At 32.7% G+C, this 21676-nt stretch overlaps 1 protein-coding gene across 9 annotated transcripts in view; it reads right to left on the reverse strand.

Moving 5' to 3' along the window:
• The window catches only part of LOC117159653 (dual 3',5'-cyclic-AMP and -GMP phosphodiesterase 11), a 142464-nt gene that overhangs the window by 12095 nt on the left and 108693 nt on the right, over positions 1 to 21676 (reverse strand). For 4 of the 9 annotated variants that reach the window (XR_013058545.1, XR_013058546.1, XM_076618966.1 and 1 more), the window contains 2 exons: positions 5079 to 5322; positions 758 to 1130 (listed from right to left, as the gene is read on the reverse strand). Coding sequence is in view for 7 of the 9 variants with exons in the window: in XM_076618966.1 (XP_076475081.1) it covers positions 758 to 1130; positions 5079 to 5322 (617 nt within the window). In the remaining 2 variants the exon portion in view is untranslated. Of the gene's footprint in view, positions 1 to 757; positions 1131 to 5078; positions 5323 to 20638; positions 20749 to 21676 lie in introns of all 9 variants that reach the window. The other 5 variants (XM_076618968.1, XM_076618970.1, XM_076618969.1 and 2 more) reach the window with 2 other exon arrangements.

Below are 21676 nucleotides of genomic sequence, written 5' to 3' on the forward strand. Positions count from 1 at the left end.
ACAAAAGTGCAAATCTTTAATTGCCAAATTTTAGCATATTACTACTTTGATACCTTATCCAGTCTTTTAATTATTTCCAGGTGCACTGATATATTTGTACAAAGAACAAAACACACGATCGATGATCGATGTAACAAACAATATACTTTCATTTCGCAAATATATCGTCGATCTCTAATTCCTTAAAAAGGTCTGCACCTCTGTTAAAACATATTCATCACGTAATGCACCGTTCGAAACCATTTCACTTTTTATCTTCTACTGTTTCAAGATCATAGCTTCGCTCACTTCTGTGGATTATTCTACATACAACATTTTTATACTCCAATTTACCGTTAACACGTATCTTCGGCGATACTGTGAAAAAAGAAAAAGTTAAATCCTATCGGGATTTTGACTTATAATACAGAAGAATATTATCAAAGAATCATTTGGTCTAATTTTACTTGCACTGTACGTTGCTTTAATTGGTTGAAATAAAGAGTTATACTGCGTGCGTATGAGATACATATATCTGAAGTTTAATAACGTTTCAATAATTTTCCGTACGACAGCAATTAATGATTAAGGGAACAGAATCTTTCAATTCGGAAAGCTAAAAATTGTATAACTATAAAACGTTACGTTATACATATATAAAATTAGAACTGTTTAGAAGCTGAAAGGTTGTCGGTGTTCCGCGAGGAAAAGGTGTTTCAGATCATTAAACGAAGACGAGTAAGAAGAGAAAATCAACGAAAGCAATTGGAGCACGTACCAATTCAAAAATGAGATCCTTCTCATCGAGATGCCTCAATTCGTGTCTGGACCGTCTCTGAGGTCTGCCCGCGTTTCCCGAGCTAACCTGCTGACCTCCTGGTTGGCCCGAATCCCCGGGCGAAACACTCAGAAAGGTGGGCGTCCCGTCGATCGTGTTCACGATCGGCTTTAGTAAACCACCGCGTTCGAACTCGTGAGCTGAGATTTTTCGAACAGGCGTTGTGGCACCTGATCCGCCAGAACCACCCCGGCCGGAAGATGACGTGCCACCTGCATGGGTGGGACTGGATAGCTCCATGCAGCTGCTCGACGATGATGTTGGCGTTGCGTGTGAGACCAACCACATATCTACCGTCTGTCTCGTCACTTTCCTGTCGAACGATCCAGGTTACAATCTTAAATGAACAGTGCTTACAGAAAATACACTGTAAGTGCCAAGAAACGAGTTTTTCAGGAGCAGAAGAAACCTTATACGTTAATGTAGACCAAATTCGTGAAAAAGACAAGTGTATCTGTATAACCTGTGTGTGCTATCTATTAGTTGTAGAGAAAACTCAATATTCCATTATTTAGTTCCATTTATTAGATTATTTAGAAAAGACAAGGAACAATTGATTAAAGTTTATCGACGCTTATATATAGCTTGCTCTATACAGGCAACGTTGTGACACCATTTTCTAGCATTATTAATAACTACTTAGAGATGGAAATTACACTTGAATTCTGTAGTAGAGTATTCTCATTGATATATAGAACACTTTCCAATAAAGAGTCAAATTTTTCAATTTTGGCACTTACAATGTTTGCACTCTTAAAATGCCTTGTTTATTTTATCATTATAATATCATGTGACAGTTACTCTTAGATTTTGCGCCTGTCTCGTCACTTTCCTGTTCAACAATTCTCGTTACAATTTTAAATCCTTCACTTGTTTATTTTATTATTAAAATATCGTGCGATTTAGTTAGTCTAAAAAAATTCGCGTTTATCGTATTAATCGACCCGCGACAGAATAACGAAATATTGTAGAAATATTGTATAAGCCAATTATTATATTATTTTTTCCCTTTATCGATTTCACTTTATAAATTCTGTTTATCATGTAATCCTTTCCAATTCCAAATGGTAAACTATTTCTTAACACTGAAAACTAGATAAGATGTTTTTTGCCGGTAACTGCTACTTGTAAATGTAAATTTATACACATGGGTAACTGACCGTACGGCCTGCAAGACTCATACTACTTGAAAACATCGTATCGTCAGTTGACAACATTTATCCTCCCTTTTTTTTTGCAAATTAACGCATTAGTTTACGACGAAACTTATACGTTATGGTTTCATTTTTAGCCACATTGCTTTAGATACGCGTAAATTATTGTCGCTCGTACTCTTAATAGCTCTTTAAATGAGTACAACAAGAATCAGATATTAGGAGAAGATTAGTGAAAATTATATCTCTACGAAAGCAGCCAATGAACATTAAGAAGCAACAAATGAATAATAGATGCCTGTAATTTGTACCGCTCCATTAAAAGTAACATATTTGGAATATAATTACACGAATTATTCTTAATTGGTTGATAAAAAGAGTATTTAGGAATAATAAGGCTGTTCTTAAAATAAAAAAATAGGACGGTAATTATGCCTCGAGTATTTAGTCCATACGTTATACGGGTAACGGAAAACGCAATTTATAATACGCAATTTAGCTTTACAGGAGGTTCAGATAAAATGACAATTTAATTAATACAATTAAGTACGTATCCGAAAATAAATTGCATCCTTGATTCCATTCTACATTTTTATAGGAATATAATTATATATTATTTATATGTATTAAGAGCAATAATTCCATAGAAATATTACACTAAAGTTAGACAAAAAAGAAAAAATTCATAAACACAAAGTATCGTTTATTGTATCTAATATGTAGATGGAACTAATGTCACAAAAAAAATGTTATAAAAAATTATGTAGGGTTATGCATTTAGTGTTTTAAGGCTTTAAGATAATATCATATATTTTATGATTTCTGATTCATATTTTATGATTAATCATAAATATCGTATATTTTACTCAATAAGTGATCACGAAGACTTGTAATGAAAAAATATTAAATATAATGAATATAGTAAATTCTCAAAAGATTAAAGCAGGTAATTCTGATAACTGTAATCGAGTTATTGTTACTTTGCTTTTCTATCGGAATCTGACGGCCACCTTCGGTTTTTGACATAAGATGCCGCAACATTTCTTCTCGAATTCGGATAAAGCGACAAATTTTACGTACTACACTTATTTAAGCAACTAGAAAAATACGGCTTGAAAGCAAATGATCGCGAGCGCATAAATTTCGCTAAAGAGTATATTATAACAAACTACTGTCACTTTCTATAAATCTATGATCAATGCTAACGAATCCAAATTTAGATTAATATCAAACTAAAAGGTAAAACGAAAGTTACTTGGAATACATAGCTGCCAGTGTAAGACACGATGATGAATTGATAATATCGCATGGAGCTACTTGAGTAATAAATAAGTTGGACAGTTACCAAGTATCGAAGGAAAATGTATAGCAGCAAAATATGTAGATTTATTGCGAGAAAATGTATTTGCATCTAATGAAAAATTCATAGAACACGGGATATATAAAAAGTATATGTATTAGCTGTGAAGATTGTTAAAAAAGTGATAGAAAGAAAAATGATATATCGTTGGTTGTTTGGCCATGCAGTATTCCAAACTGAAATGCTATTCAGTAATTACCGAGACGAATTAGATATGCAAATATCGGAAACAACTTGATACCATTGCTTATTACTACTATTTAACAAAATCTACCATTATTATTTATCACCCCGGTAATTATAAAATGCAACTACGTAACCGTCATTTTATCACGATTTTCTAACGCTGCGACTTCCTTCATGATAAGCTTTACCTTCGATTCGAGCAAACATGTTGTTCGTTAATTTTGCTATTAGCCCGATATTCAATAAAATTATTTCCTTCGCTATTAATTCGGGGGTTGAATATTTTTATTGTTATTATATTTATGTATTTAATACCGTATCAACCTTTGTTTGCATTTGTTTTCATACTTAATTTTATTACACGTTCTTTTTCCCGTTATTTTATTCAAATGCAAAGTCTAATTAAATACCAACGAGATTCTACAAACGAATTGACTACAGTAGCAAGAAGACAATCAAGTACAATTCTTAGGTACATTCGCTACCAGCGTTATATTGGGTCGTAACATAAGTAAGTTCCGTTAAACTCAAGATTTTTCTTTATTTGACCGAACTTACTTGAAGGTTTCTTGTAGGCAACGCTGTAAACGCAAAAATTAAAACATGTTTTTTTTATCGTATAACGTCCTACATATCAATGGGAACACTGTAGTACAGAATTTAAGAGCAATTTCTACTTGTAATAATAATGTTGAGTTTTAAAAAAGTAAAAATTTCTAATAGTGTTAAAAATGGTGATGCCACAGATACGTGCAACATCGCTTCTATGCCATTAAGCGATGAACATGACCGAATACTAAATACTATCAATTTCATAATTCTTACTCGGAATATTATAAAATATGCTTTTGTAATAAAAATTTTGTAATAAATATTGAAAAATATATTTTTTGTTTTTATACATGTTGTCGAGGTACAAAGAAGATCGGTACTTACCATGCCAGCAAATTTAAATGAATGACACATTTGGTTTTCTCTGCAACTAATAAATGACACATACAGACTTTTCTACAAATGCATTTCTTTTTCTGACGAATTTCTACTATATTAGTCCAAAGAATAGAAAACTTTATGACGAATTTGGATTGTCGTACATTTAAGACCGTACAACGATCAGAACAAATTAAATTTCAAAAATGATTTGAAGTCAAAGAAGATACTTCACTCTCCTATAAAATTCGATGTCTGCCACTTACACTGTTGCCTACAAGAAGTTCTCATTTATGTTACAACTCGATATACTTGGTGTTACAAGATTAATTTAGATTTAATTCTACTTATACTGCGAAATAAATAAACAATGCAATTGGTGCGTTTGATTAACAAAAAGGAATGCACTGCTACTGTTTACAAAAGTATATTGTACAAAAGTACAAGGAATAAAACGTATCCTTCGGTGGACGTTATGGTGTACCATGTACCTGCTGTACTAGCAAACACATTAATAATAATAAGTCACCTTTATCTTTTGATAAAGAACTTTCATAGACGCAATGATTATCAACCCGAACTCAATATCGTAATAACGTATCTCAAACTATATGATCATTTTGATAACAACCTGAGAAAGTAGTCGTTGACGAAGTCGGGATGTTCGTCGAGCCAAGCCTCCATGCGGGCGTATTCCGGGTCGTAGACGGCGGAAGTCGAAGAATAGTAACCACCGGCGGACTTTCCATCTTGCACCTGTTGCAACGTACCCTGACCAGCCATAGCAGTTTGCACCCCTTGCATCCCCTGCACACAAGGAGCTGCCGTCTCCGCCGTCATCCTCGGTTCTTCGATGCTCCGCAAGTGCAGGCCTACTTGACAAACCAACTATCATCGTTACGTATTCTTTTTTGCGTTTCGATTCTTAAACTAAAAAGCAAACTAAATTTCGAAAGCAGATTATTTCATCGTTGAGATTTCTTCGTTGGGAAACATTGCAAGAAATCAATGAAAGACACATCCTCTTGGCAAATAATGCAGGTTGAATGCGTTCGCGTGAACAAAATGAATGAAATAAAAAGAAACGAAATTAAAATATAAGCTTTCCTATGGCGTATCGAAATTGCTATTCTCAGATTTTGTTTGCATACATTCAACGATGCAATTCTGTTTTCATACGGTAGATAGCTTATCGAAGAAAACGTTGAAAAATACAGTGCATATGAAATAGTAGAATAGAAGATTGCCGATGTAAAAATCCAATGTAAAATAAATACTAAATTGGTTTTAAATAAAAATCTTCGATCAAATTTTTATTTTATTTGTATTCGTTGTAGTACAATGTTTATTTCATACGCTTGTAAGGATCATTATATGTAAATATATCAAGTAAATTATCCTTCATAAGGAAAATAATAATTTCATCAATTCAAGAATACAAGACTACAAAATAATATGTCCTAATTTAAATACGAAATGGAAGACCAAAACTAATGTATCTATTAAAGGTGAAATTGGGGAAAATTCGCCGTAATTTGATGTATTGAAAGGACTTTCGGAACTTGATATTGCCACTTTATTCCGCGACAAATAGGTTTTCCATAAATGTAGAGGGGAAAAAGAAACAGAATAAAAAGAAAAAAGCGGCGGGTAATTGAATTGTCCCAAAAAACTGAAACCAAAGTCGAAGAGCAAATACAAGAAAAAGGTACCAAAAAAAGTTTAGAGTATATAAAGAGATTAAAAAAAATACGTGCTAAATCAAATTTAAATGTGTAAAAAATGGATTGTGAGAAATAATAATATAAATAATAATATAACGTTCTGGTGTAAATTCTATCTGGAAAACAATTTAGGTGAAACAATCACTGCTCACAGTAAATTATCAATTACATTGTAGTATAAACAAAGAGTAAATAAAAGATAAAACATTTTTATATGTACAAAAAGATTGTCTCGAAGCCTCGCGATTTGGAAGTTTGCGCTACAAGAATTTTCTCTCGGCAAATACATTATTTATAATTTCGCATTATACTGCAATAACTCATTAATTAAAATTACATAGACCTTTCTGCTTTAACGTGTTGCTCTACATGTGTAGGTATTAATTGATACAACAGAGAGATAAAGAAATTTTAATATGAATAAATATAAATTTATGAATATTTTACAAAAGTACGTGATAAATTATGTTTAAGATTATGCATGATAAATGCCTATGTTGCTACGTGCAAATGCATATGATAAAAAATTCTGCCAAAATATAAACATCCGCGAACATGAACGTATGCACTCATAGAATGAGAAAGAGAAGAAGAAAGAGAAAGAGAGAGAGAGAGAGAGAGATAGAGAGAGAAAGAGGGAAGGAGAAAGGTAAGTTAGTAAGTACCAGATTGAGATCTTTTTAATGCTGGCAATTAGCGTCCACAAATCCTTGGGACGATTTGCAACAGCGTGCACCACGCAAACTATCATAGCACAAATGAATATATTTTATGAGAAACGAAACGTTGAGGTATGTTGGTATATTTACACATATTTACAAAGGATATATTGTTCGCAGTATACGTTTGTGAATTTCTTTCATACCCAATAAATTTCGAATTATCAGACTCACATGTTAGTCGTTTTAAATAAAATTCCACGCACGACCTGCTGAGTACAATGATTTATTCAAGAAATCTTGACAGATGAAATTTACTTCTTAATTGTGGAATTGATTCAATAATACGTAGTAATTTGCTATCATTACTCGCCAACTAATTAGTTTCGCGGTGTCAAAATGTCACGATACGGGGTTTAAAGGACTCATAGGTAGTCTTGAACTTCCACACATTTTTAAATAGATCGTTAAATCGAAGTTAATATCCATATGCAGATTACGCCGCAAATCTCACCTGTCAAAGTTATTTCAAAGTTACATAGAAGCAAATGTCTCCTTCTCTTCATGTTCTATGTGATTTTGATGTGAGAAACTGGTCTCTAGAACAATGTTTAAACAAATCTCACGCACTGTTAATATTGTATCCTTTGTAATTATAGGTGTTCTAATAAACAGGATGTCGATAACTTATTCTATTTAGGAGATATTCACTTGTAACAGGTTATGCAACTCATCATGCATCGTTATAGACAACATCGTGGTCACTTTCTAAAACTTCCCATTGAGATTCTGAAGACTTACCCTACAGTCATCTTTAAAGAACAATAAAACTTATTTAGCTTATTCGCGAATTACACTTTTTATTGGAACAGAATCAACCTATCACCATGAACAACCTCTTTAGAAACCAATTCGTAAATAAAAAATACACGAGAATTCTTCTCTCGGGTAATATATCACGTCACTCAGTTCTTTGCATTTCTACCACGTAACGTCATATCGTGTTGATTCCGACGCAATTAAATACTGTTTAGAACGTAAGTACAAAACGCAATGAAGAAGGAACTTCAACCTTAATTTACCGTAAGATATGTTCATTGTTATACCTTAGAAATAAGAGATACTTGGAATAGATTTTATAATAACTGCGAAAATTACATAATTCGTAATCTTTCTTCTGAAAAATATTTCGAAATAGATATAACGTATTTTAATTTCAAGCAATTAATGAGGTATCAATTAGTACAACCTTGCACCTGTATTGTATGCCTTATAACAAACAAGCATTTTCTTTCGTCATCTGATTTTACGTTACTTAAATCATAAATGAAAGTCGATAAAATTTCTGACAAAATTCGACAAAACTTCTAGAATTTAATAGGATTTTCATGCCATTCTTTTTACGATTAAAAGTTTGCAAGTTGCAAACTTCCATAAACATGGATACGCATTTTGTCGTAAAACAAGATTATGTACAGTGAATGTAAAAAATATTCGTACACTCTTTAAAACGCAATAACTTTTCTAAAATTAGATCAAACGACTTGAGGGTTTTTTTTTTTTTATAAATTAGAAGAATTAGTTTGCTAGACAACGAGTAAAAAAAATTGTTAAAAATTGCAATCGGAATTGCGAAGAAAAAGGTCACTTTTTACAGATTTTTAAAATCTAAACCTGTAATAAAAAAATTTAAATAACACGTTCTGTAAATATATTTCTTCTATTACACGCTGAAAACATCGAAATCGATTGATGTAGAAACAAGCGAAAGGCATCGAAAGGTGTAGATTTAGTAGATCGAAAGTCGTGAAAAGCTGCGGCTTTCACCATTTTTAGCCGTTTATAGCTCATAGCAACGTTAACCGATTTCGATAAAATTTTCTATATGTAGATACATATGACCAACATAAAACGATAAAACGTACTTTTTAAATTTTCATTTACATTCCATAGACTCAGATAAGAAAGTCGTAAAAAGTGATCTTTACTATTTTCGTCGCTTTTCCGACCGATTGCAATTTCCTTAAAATTTTTTTTACACGTCATCCATCTTTTACAAGTTATCATCGTAAATTAATTCTTCCAACTTTTCGAAGAAACTCAAGTGGTTTGGTCCAATTTGTAAAAAGTTATTCTGTCTAAAAAAAAAAAAAAAAAAGAAAAAAAGGAGCGTACGAATACTTTTTGAATATGCTTCCTGTGTTGTTTTCATGCGTCTTTGAAACTTAATTTCCATACGCTTCTGTTCCACTATATTTTCATACGCCAATATAAAAAAAAAACATCTACCAAATAAAGTAAAACTCTTTTATGTTGCAATAAAATAAAAACGTGTCAACGTGCTTTCTTGTTTTCACGACTTCTTACTCGTGATCCTTAAAATGTTTCCGATACAACGTATGGAGACATGACGGAGTTGCATAAAGTTTCAAAGGCTACGACAAAGTCAAGAAATGGACCATTATTCCGAAATATCTCTGTCCTTCCGAGCATTTATTTTTTGAGCACAATTTTTTACAAGAATAATTGAAACGTTGCTTGAGCAGTTTGCATGAGATTTTCCATTTTAATCCAGTGGCTACAAATAGCTCTCATAGATGAAAACCATAATAAAAGTATGATATAAGTAAACCATTGGTAATTATATCAGAAATTTACTTAAAACGCAACGAAAATATCGGTTGATTATGTCTTCCACTTCCGATCAAACTTCAGAACGACGGCGAAGCTGAAAATGACATAAATGAGAGCTTAAAGGTACTTCGCATCTGCTTCAACGATCAAATGACAAACCTACGTTGGTCTAATAATTCTCAAAAAAATTGGAAGGTATTGGAAATCAAATCAGAATTTGATAGAATTTCTATAAATGCCCAAAGAAATAATTTTTCTTCAGAAATACTGTCATTACATATGTCATGTATTCACGTTATATTATATTAGTTACAACGGCTGGTGAAAGTATTCGAATACTTGTGGATATGTTTTGTGAATACGATACATTTTGAAATTCCACTATCATCGAAACCACACCTAATTATCACGGTTATATTAGTAAAATTTTTAACGATCTCGAAAATATTTTTATATTATAAGTAAGATATATGTTACAGAAATGATGGAAGTATTTAAACAAGCAATCATCCACGATAATGATAAGTCTCGGTATCTAGTGTGACCATCTTTAACACTCTCTATACGCTGACTATGGTGACTATTAATACTGTATATTACTGTTTTACTGGATATAAGATTGCAGTAAATACTTTGCAACTTCTAAATATATTTTCAGTTTAGATTCAAATTTTGGCAATGTACGACTGGCAGTCGCATCTCGTTATATTACTATTATGCTAATAAAATATTAAAATGTTTTATACGACACGCACAATATGCACATACAAATTTTCTATGGTATGTATGTAGGCCTATATAAGTAAGATCAAACGCATAAAGTATTAATTAACCAAAATAAAGCGTTACAGAGCTTCTAGGCTACCTTTCGTTGATATTAATTTGCACACAGAAGTTTTTGTTATACGACGACCTCGTTAAATTGTCGAAAGAGCAACGAAGATGGAATATAAATTGCAAGATGGTAGTGCAGCAGCAATGCCGGAAATTCCGAGACGGCATGGCGTCGCGATTAAATTTATATTCATTTCACGATCAACTGACTCAACTTTTGAAACGTTCTGCGCTATCAACACAACCGTTACAAAAAAAGGCACAAATTATGATATACTAGAGGTTTGCATACAATTCTATGTGATGTCAGTTGCAATAACCTCCCAAAATTTTCTTTTTTTTTCAAATTTATACTATTTTGATTATATTCTAAATAGGAAAGTGACGTAAATAAAACGATATTTGAAATTACACATTTTCGAGAACAATCTAATGTTCTACTACGAACATCTGAAATACAGCGAAGTTTCCTAACTATCCACTTCGTAACTTAAAATTATTATTTCAAATTTTCACTTTTAATTTTAAGTATATGTTGAGTACAAATACGGCAGGTTATTAGAAATTGCACGATAAACTCTATATTACGAATATCAAACACTTTTCAACTATTTGAAACTTAAATATTGAGATATTACGTAACTAATAATAACACAAGTTACATGTTTTGGCAATAACTCAAAAATATGTATATGTGCAGAATCTTTTTAGTTATGCATGAATTGTGAATACAAAAGTATTGACAACGGATTCAATTTACGATTCAAATATTTTATTTGCTTCATTTAAATATTTGTGATTGGCATATTGATAAATGCATAGTCGGCGAGAGCGCAGTTTCAGAATTTAGAACAGATATAAAGGAAATAGATATTTACTAACAAGGAGATGGCAAGAACTGCGTAATCTCGAAACAGTTGGCTGTATGTACATACCTCAAGTTGACGATAAAACAGCCCCAAAAATATCTGAGTATATAACTCTTTGTTTTCCGGAATAAACCCTTGTCGATTATATTTACTTTTGTTCAATCCGAAATTAGCTAAATTTAAGTATACTTGTCAAATCTTCAAAGTCGATTATCTCGAAAATAAAGCCTCGGATGACAAAATATTGTACCAAATCTTTTTTTTTATGTTCTACATGTAGAATCACATCCTGCTCTGTTTTACTACGGTTAACCGTGCCATCCATATAAAGCACATAAAATAAACTGCAAAAAACCAGAAATACGACGTTGCGAACGCAACGATTCGTGTCTTTTCATGCTCAAGTATTATACGTAGGTACAATAAATTTTTATGACGTGATATGTGCCATAAAACAAAATCGGAGTATACGATATAAATTCGATACCGTCCTACAATGAGTCGCATGATTTTATAGTTAGGAAAATTTGGAAATCTTAATCAATTTGATACGAGCGAAGAAAGATCGTTCGTTAACGTAAATAATATTACGTGTTCTACACAAGAATATAAGAATAAAAATATAAAAAAAATGGCAATTTGATGAAAAAAATGTTCGGTAAAAAATATCTGGAAATAGGTATAACGGAAATATAACGTTCGGCTTATGTTGACTCAGAATAATAGAAAATTATAGTACGCTTTTATGTGTCTATCAATCTTGAAATTTGCGTCAAACAAGGAACATGAAATTACCATCGTTCCGGCAGCCATGAACGTTGCGTCGCAAAGAAAACGAAAGAAAGAAAAGATACGATATCATAGTTGACAAGGTGATTTATGGCGCCATGAAACTAATCTCATGGCTTTTTAAGATATCGAAAAAGATTGCAAATAAACCGTGTTACTTTGTTCTATCGAACAACGCGAATAAAGAATATAGTTAAAATCGGGTAAGTGGCTAATACGATTTTACGAGTAATTAACTTATAGTTTAACCGAATACGAGAAGCTGCTTACAGTAAGAAACGTTACTTACAACAGCAGATTCCTAACCCGCAAATTCCGAAAGTTATGAAACTTAGAGTATATGTAAAGAATATATAGGTATGTATTATGCATTTTTCCTTCCTCTTTTTTTTTTTACTATCCAAATTTACCCTAAGGGAGTAAAATTGACCCCTGAGAATCCGTCCAATTCCCGCTTTTGCGATATAACTCGCGAACTGTAAAAGATAGAAAACAGGTTTTCAGGCAAAAGCTACTTCTTCTGATTTTTTAGATCACGGATTAGCAGATATTGGATTAGGAGCTGATAAAGAATTTATCAAGAGTTATAACGCAAAGGCAGAAAATAGCCGGATTTTCAGGTGTCAATTTCACCCTTAGAGTGAATTTGCGCAGCAAAAAAACAAGAGAAAATGCATAATATATACCTATATATCTTCTACTCTATCTCCAAAGTTTCATAACTTTTTAAATTTGTATATTAGCGATCTTCCCTTGCTACTTTCGCGGACTTCACTGACGTCCATTGGAAACATCGAGAAATAACTATTTCGTATAGGAGTTAGTATTCACGTCTGGCATATGATAATAGCAATCGATATTGCATGTTCGTCAACAGCAGTAAAATACTTTACGATACTTTTATGCCCCCATGATATATGTACGTTTATATGACTCTTACTATACAATCCTATTACATATTTATATACTTGAAGATATTATTCTATATTGTATATTTTAATATAATAAAATAAAACGCAACTATTTAGCACATAGAAATAAAATTTTTCTAGGTAAATCTTCGAAACTGATATTGTAGAATATAGCCACACTCTTTGTTATGCTATATATCTATACATAGTCAGTAACTTTCCTATACATATTCAATTTGCAAATAGCTTAACAAACGTTAAGAATATCATTAAATTCGGTCGTGAATGACTCTTAATATCATTCATACACCTTTGCATATAATATTCATATAATACACATTCTTATAAGTATCGAAATACCGAACATCGAATTACAAATATTTAAGTGAAAGTTATACATGGTTTTACGTGAAAAAATAAAACCAAAATGTAGAATATGATTTTCTTCTATGATATTCTATTTTCGAGTAAAATTGATTCGAAATATTACATATTTATATACTTGAAGATATTATTCTATATTGTATATTTTAATATAATAAAATAAAACGCAACTATTTAGCACATAGAAATAAAATTTTTCTAGGTAAATCTTCGAAACTGATATTGTAGAATATAGCCACACTCTTTGTTATGCTATATATCTATACATAGTCAGTAACTTTCCTATACATATTCAATTTGCAAATAGCTTAACAAACGTTAAGAATATCATTAAATTCGGTCGTGAATGACTCTTAATATCATTCATACACCTTTGCATATAATATTCATATAATACACATTCTTATAAGTATCGAAATACCGAACATCGAATTACAAATATTTAAGTGAAAGTTATACATGGTTTTACGTGAAAAAATAAAACCAAAATGTAGAATATGATTTTCTTCTATGATATTCTATTTTCGAGTAAAATTGATTCGAAATATTACGTCTTAATTACTTAATTACGTCTCGGCTTAAAGCATCTTGCTGTAGATTAATGTACTCTCTACTTACGTTTATGTTTATTACGTTGGATAATGCGAAGCACAAAATGGGACACATTCAGGCATGATAAACTTTGTTCCAGATTAGAAACGGATGAGAACATTTTCTATACCGCTTAATATATAACTTTGATTCTAGAATTGACAACAATTCCTATAAACGCTTATGATACCGTCGCTTTGCTTCGATATTGGCACAACTGGAAACTTCGGAGGAGGGGCGTTTTAAACTTTACGAAGAAACGTCTGTCGGTTCAGCAACATTATAAGGCTGACTTAACGCAAGATACGCCACTACTCGCGAAAAGAACACAACGCTTCAGTTGTAGCGTTAAAAACGACTGAAGATGAACACGTGTAGTTGTAAAACTAAGGCCATATTGATAGCAGCACAAGTAAGTAATTTCGCCTACTGACGTATAACTGATGGAATTATACATATACATACCGCTTTGCATGATAAAAGTAAAAACATAATATATACCTTCTATTCGATAAAAAAAAATTTGAAATACTTTAAGTTGTGCCACTATCAAAGCAAAACAGCGATATGTTCGATGTTTGTAATTCGTTAAAAGTACAATTTATCTATGGCCGGGCATGAAATAGAGCGAAGCAAAACAAAAAGCATCAACCATATTTAAGGCAATTTCTTCTCTATGAATAACTTTTATTTTATGTTTTCCATTTTTCATTTCTCGTAGAGCTATTTTTCTTTCCTGATCGTAGTGTCATTGTATCTGCACGCCGCGTATTTGCGAAACACACGAACGAACCACCTTTTATAAATATTAATTCTGTTACTTTTAAAGAGACGTAGAAATGTGATATTCGTATAAGTGTACATTGCAGTACTAAAAATGTCAATGAAACGGCGCAGTGCTACACATGGAAAATCGTAGTCCTTGATTGTGCGTGAACGAAGAAGGTACACCATTTCCTTAACGCTACCAGATCGTAACTCTTCATTTCGCGAGAGACTAGCCGGCGAAGCTGATGAAAACATTTCACGCAATAACTTGCGAAGATACAGAGGCCCGTACCGAACGAACCGACTTCATTTCTCCCTAAGATACATTAAACCGCAAACATTTGTAGAAAAAGGGAACTAACTTGATTTCGCGCCAGTTTAAATTAGCGCTATATCAAACGGCTGTGCGCGATTCCACGCGGCTAATCAGTGTATCAAGAATTCTTTTCTTGGTCTTCGATAATACAAAATCTTAAGAGAGCGACATCATGGGAACAGATAGCATTAATCGAGTACGTACGATTTTACACGAGGAAGGTAATTATGAAGAACAATGTATCAACAATTGAGTACATTGTGAACTGTAGATAAAAAAGTAATGAAACTGTAGAGAAAATAGGTTACAAGATCACGATTAATCTTTCCACTGTTTGTTTCAAAGAAATTACACATTTAATGTAATTCACACAGGGTGTTTCAGAATACTTAACTCGAAATCTAAAGCAGATATGATCTTACATGTGTGTATTTAAAAGTTAAAAAAATGAAAGTATGTAATACAAATACAATTTCTAAAGCTACGGATCGTTACACTTCAGCACTATTCGTTTAAAATATTACTTTCGATAATGAGGAAGTTATTAAATAAATATGTTTACGTACGCGTGTGTATATAAGTGTAATCCTATGCCAATGTACGTGGTAAAACTCGATTATTTTGAAAGGAAGATTTCTCCGCCGCAAATTATCGTAATCTTTGTAAAGACTTGATATTTACATTAGTTTCGTAAGCCGATCATGTCGCCGAGCTATCGACAGGCAGCAAACTCGAGAGTTATGAAGGTGTGTGATTTGTGAGCAAGCTGAGAGTGCCCTTGGTAATTAAGTTGGTTGATTGGCTCTTGGAAGATCCACTTACCTGAGATGAACCACAAGACCTGTTTCTTGTGCGTAGGCACCTACGTACGTACATGCGTATCGTCACAAAAATTCATCGCTGACGCATTCAAGATTCGACGAACGTTTTCCTAACAAAAAGGATGCCATTGATACAAAGCTAAAAGTTACACGAATTTCTTGACGTTTCCTTCCTATTTTATTCAATATCATACAACTTTTCAAAATCTACGTATCAACCTTAACGCTTGAAGAGTGATTAACGATTAAAATAAATACACTTGTCCCTAAGTTTCTTGTCGATACTTTCCCAAGATCCAACATATTCGTACACTTTCACAATCGGTACTTTCCTCGATTCCCTAAAGTTGAAAGTTGCTTAAAATGAATTTAGTATAAGAGTGAACCTTTTACATACTAAAAAAAGAACAACATATCGATTACAAATGGAGAAATATATTTTGTACTAAAATTACTACTTCCACTTTTTTCGTGTCTCTTTAAATTTCGTGTCTCTTAAAAATTATTTTAATTTTTTGGAACAACCGTACGATCCTTTTTTTATTAGCTGAACAATCTTATTTTTGTGGTACCAATTCACTTTCGCTATTAATTTTAAGTAACCTTTAACTGCGCTCAACATTTTTAACTAGGAAGAGCCTTCTGGCTGCAAAATAGATTTTCAATCTATTTCGCGTGTCTTTCTAATTGTTATTATAAAATCAAGTTTTATACATCTTTTGAACATCTTAACGCTCAATTCTTCAAATTATTTTTTACAGCATTCAATAAAGCATGTACTTTCATACTTACAATGTAATTACAGAAACTGCGCATTGACACGCTGTACTTGTTGCACTGTATGGTACTATATCATTGTTGGTATATGTAGTTACGATATTATTATTCAATGTGAATATTATGGAATATATGCGGTTGATATGGTCAACGCATATATTGTTCCAAAATGATGGAGATTAATGGATGATTTAATTCAAATTTATGTTCCAATAAGTTTATTGTTTCTATAATCGAATTTGCGAGAATTTAAGATATAACCAAATAAATGTTTTAATTATCAATATGCACGTTCTTGATATCTCGTAATTGCATGTATTTTAAATGGATGAAACTAAAAAACGTATGTAGATACGAACCGTTTTATCAGTGCAATTTCAGTAGCAGGATATTAAATCAGTAATTTCACTATGCTTAATTACCAGTGTGTTTGTTGGCATAACGAAAATTGTTTGTCACATTTTCTGAGGTTATTATGATTATCATTATCGCGAACAGAACATATTCTTTAGCAACGTGCCGTATGGATATGTAAAAGAACATAAGCGTTAACAATAACGAGTCCCGAAACCTCGCTAAAACCGATGGTAATGTCTATTGTTCCGTCGAATTCCATTGCAGTCGTAAACACTACCTTTCTTATAATGGCTACATCACACATGCAGTCCATATACGATAAGCACATCATAAGAGCGGTTACTTTCGTGATTCGATCGTTATTTAGCATTCGATCGTTTATTTAAACGATTATTTCTTATTCGATGCACGTCCAAAGTCATTTGGACACGCCAATATCGCAAAAGGAATTCTTTGAACCGCTCGCATGCTCTATTATACCTATCAGTTTACTTGTAAAGTTAATTCATTGTGATCGTTTAATCGTTATCGATATTTAATCAAAATTTCATTTATGTATTTGGATAAGAGATACGCTTCTGATAGGATGTGTATATTAAAATTGAATTTAATTATAAATGGTCTAAAATTCTGTATAAACGTTTCAAGAATTGTTTCAACCTCTAGGATATCTTTTATATATATATATATATATATATATATATATATAAGATATATATATAAAATATATATATATCTTTTAATTATCTTTGAGTTTTTAGAATTTTCAGATGTGGACATTTGATAAATTGGTTTAACAATGTTGTGACCGTAGCACAAAGACGTTTATTTCACTGGAGAAGCATCGATAATAATTGCATAGATGCAACTGCGTCATCTGGAACAATATTTCGAAAATAAAATAAGTTTGAAAAATAATGGTAAGGTATTCAAAATATTCGTATGGAAATGAAGTATCTATATATTTTGAAAGCTACCATGGCCATTTATATGACGAGAAATTATCTAAAAAGAATTTCATTTTATCCTTTTATTCAGGATTTAAGCACACAGTTCTATTAATTACATAAACCTATAAAAATGATCATTTAGGATTTATTTCCTTATGTACACACTTCTAGCCATTTATTTTAAGCACGCCATCCAATTAAGAGTTACTGTGTATACGTGCACCTAAAAATCATATACATGGAAATACTCGTACATCGGTCTATAATATCAGCCTATCCTATTTCTGTTGTATCCTCATTACTACCACTTCCGTATAGTTCACAATGTTTTATTGTAACATTAATATACCTATATTAATATTATATTACACATTTCTACGTTATAATAAAAAATTGTTAGAATAACTTTTTAAGAACAGATCTCTTTCCTTCATTTCCTGTTTCGCTACTAACGTCGTACAAATCAGTAACGACTTGAAAAAGATAAGCGAATTACGTTACCCTTAATTTTACAATTGGAGTTAGAAACGGTTCGAGATTGTGAAAAAGAAAGGTACCAAAGACCCTGACTGCGTCGCGCTGAGAGATTTCAAAAAATTCCCTCGCAAAGAAAAAAGTGAATAGAAGAATAAGTTGTGTGCACTCGTTTTCTCCCTTGGACTGATACAAAGGTTACGAAGGTTTATTACCATGTCGCGGCATCCCCTCTCGGTGTAATCGGGATCCAAAGCTCGACGTTGCGAAGGATCATGAGGCGTGCTAACTCATCCGTGATGAGTTCTCAAGCGTTCAACGTTGAATTAGCATGGGACTTTTTGCAGTGGGAACAAACCAGCAACGTAGGAATTTTACCCGGTAAACCGTAGCCGTGTTTTTCCACAGGTTCCGTCGGCTCCGATTCGCGCTGTCGCATCGGGATTATTCCGTCCTTTTGTACTTTAACCTACAATATGTCCCCGACGAAATGCATCAACAGGAAAACGGTTGCATACAAGCAACGACTTCAAAATCTTAATTACGTTGTAATTCTTTATAGCATCATGTAGCTTGTACAAGTTAAATACGTATCTTTTAAATCCCACTATGTTTATCTATCGCTATATCATCGTGTCTTATAATAGTCCGTTTGTAACGATTAGTGCTTTTCAGGCCTCCGATCGAAGTAAAAGATTGCGACAAATTGTCATTTTTGTTCTTTTCAATGGACAAACAAAATTTCCGTTGCGGAGGGTTAAACTCCTCTTTGACCTATTTATAAAAATTGATTTATTCGAGCTTTGAAAGTAATTCGATCGGAATTAATGATAGATCTCGAGCCAGACGATAAACTATCGTGTAGTGTAATAATCACACCTATTTCCATTGTTTCATTCTTATCATTTGCAAAGGATTAAGCATATCGATGATTTTTACGAGTGAACGGACGAATATCTGAAAATATCTTGAAACCTATAATCGATAAAGATACTACGCTACGGCCAATGTTACGGAATTTAACACCGATATTAATTTCTTTCTAACGTAGTGTTTTATACATACACATATACATACGTGCATCTACTTCAAAACGCATCTAATACGTATCTAAATCACGTATCCAATACCAAAAACAGACATCGTCCTGCCTTGCCTTATATTATCATAACAACGATGTTTGGTTTCTACCGAATGACGCGATGTTGTTTGTAACATGCCGGCAAGAACAATAACCAGGATACTTTCGATCGTCGAAGCATTTGGCTTTGCTTCGACGCACCGAACCCCACCTTTTCCAGCACGTTTTGCATGTCCGTGCGTATGCTCTTTTCTTCTGCTGTCCCGCTGTCGCTCTTTTTCTTGTTCTCTCTCTCTCTCTCTCTCTCTCTCTCTCATTTTCTCCTTCTGTTAATATGTATACGGTCAGACACGCGCGGTGTACGCGTATGGATGTGAGCGGATGTTGCACATCAGAGAAAAACCGTGTGTCGTCACTGTCATACGACCATCAGGCAAGAACGATCTCTGTCATATGCCTCGTGTACAACATACACGAGTCCTCATCAATTTCACTCGAATCAAACATGATGCAATATCGACGATATGAGAGAAACGATAATTTATGATTAGAGTAGAGACATTCAGGCAGGTTAGCTCATAATTCACGATTATATATGTGGATTATTCCAGATTTGTACGAAGGAGACTATTTTCAATAAATATCATGATACATTGCGCGATCAACTGGTTTCTAAGTTACTTACGAATAAGCATATAAATTTAGTAAAATGCCAATGAAATTTACCGAATATTCTTCTATCATATGATCATGACGACAAAAAAAATGTACATATTTGAGTATGATTCAATCGAAGTTTCCTTTGAGATGTTATAAGAAAAGTAAAGAATGCGAAGGGGATTGTAATTTGGCGTCCAAGTTTATCCGATTCCCGTTTTATATCTGTTTTATATTCGCCCTTTGGTTTTTACGTATGAAGAAATTTGCAACAAGAAAAAAGAAAAATAATAAATCAATATGAAGCGACGTGATGATTGATGGATTGAAGCGAAGAACAATGAAAATGAACTTCGTATAGAGAGGAATTCAATTTCTTGCCATTGTCAGTGTTGCGTCGATTGACGGGATTGATGAACATTTTGAAATAGGATACATATTATGCGATAGACGATTACATTCGTTGTCAATCTACTTTTCTTCTGTATCACATACTAACTATAAATCCACTACCACTTCTGTCATATTTCGTATTGTTATCGCTATAGCTTTCTGATCAATTTTCTATAATATTTTTTTTATTATTTATACGTACAGAACAGACTGATAAGGTTTGGCCAAGAAAAAAGAGAACCAAATGCTTCATATCGTAGACTGTTATACAGCGTGTCCGAGATTTTTTCAGCTAAACGTTGTCGGTACATTCTATAAGTCAAGATAAGAAAAATCATCATGTAAGTGTAATTAACATAATACAAAATAGCGGTAATAAATGTGCGGTACAAGGTATGAATTGGTGAAAAATATTTACATCTGGCAGTACAGTTAGAAGGTATCACGATAACTTCTCCACTCCAACTTGCACGAGTTATGAACGAGATCTTCAAAGAGTAATGAATTTTTTGTCGCTGTCAATCTTGACAGAAAATGGACTCGTTCAAGTATTATGATACTAGATGTAAATATCTCTAATCTATTCATATTTTGTCGAAAAGACGTTACTGAACGTTATAAATCTTTAAAAATGGCACGTGTTTATATGACACTTTTTAGGAATATACCTTTAGAATAAACTTTTAGAATAAACTTTTAGAATATACCGACATCTTTCAACAGGGAAAACCCGGAACAGCCTGTATAATGGAAAATAGTTTGTTAATTTTCACACATTGTTACAACTCTCGACTCTCTTGTAACACGGCACTCTGAAAGCACAATTTCGATATAACATGGTGCAAAAATTGCGACAGCCCTCCTATAACACGGCTTCCATACAACGTGAAACGATTCAACCATGTTATAGAAATAGTTGACTATATTTTACTAAAATTATGTAACTCTAACCGCGATTGTCTTGGCACGCAAAAACAGTGGTATGTACCTATACTTCGTGCCAAATTTAATGCATTATTCAAGTCGTATTGTTTTTTATCAATCGATCTAGAAATTACTACAAATGGGTAAAACGTTTAATTAAAGCGGACTACAGCAAGAAAACAGGATGTCTATTAGGACGAGCAAACTGGTTGCACAACTGAAGTTGCTTTCTGTATAGTAAGTTTCGCCGTTCTGCCGATTCAAAATAAACGTCCATTACCGTGCTACCTCATTATCACGCCATAACCAGAGTTCG

The sequence above is a fragment of the Bombus vancouverensis genome, chromosome 5 (assembly GCF_051014615.1).
Source record: "Bombus vancouverensis nearcticus chromosome 5, iyBomVanc1_principal, whole genome shotgun sequence".
NCBI classification, from domain to species: domain Eukaryota; kingdom Metazoa; phylum Arthropoda; class Insecta; order Hymenoptera; family Apidae; genus Bombus; species Bombus vancouverensis.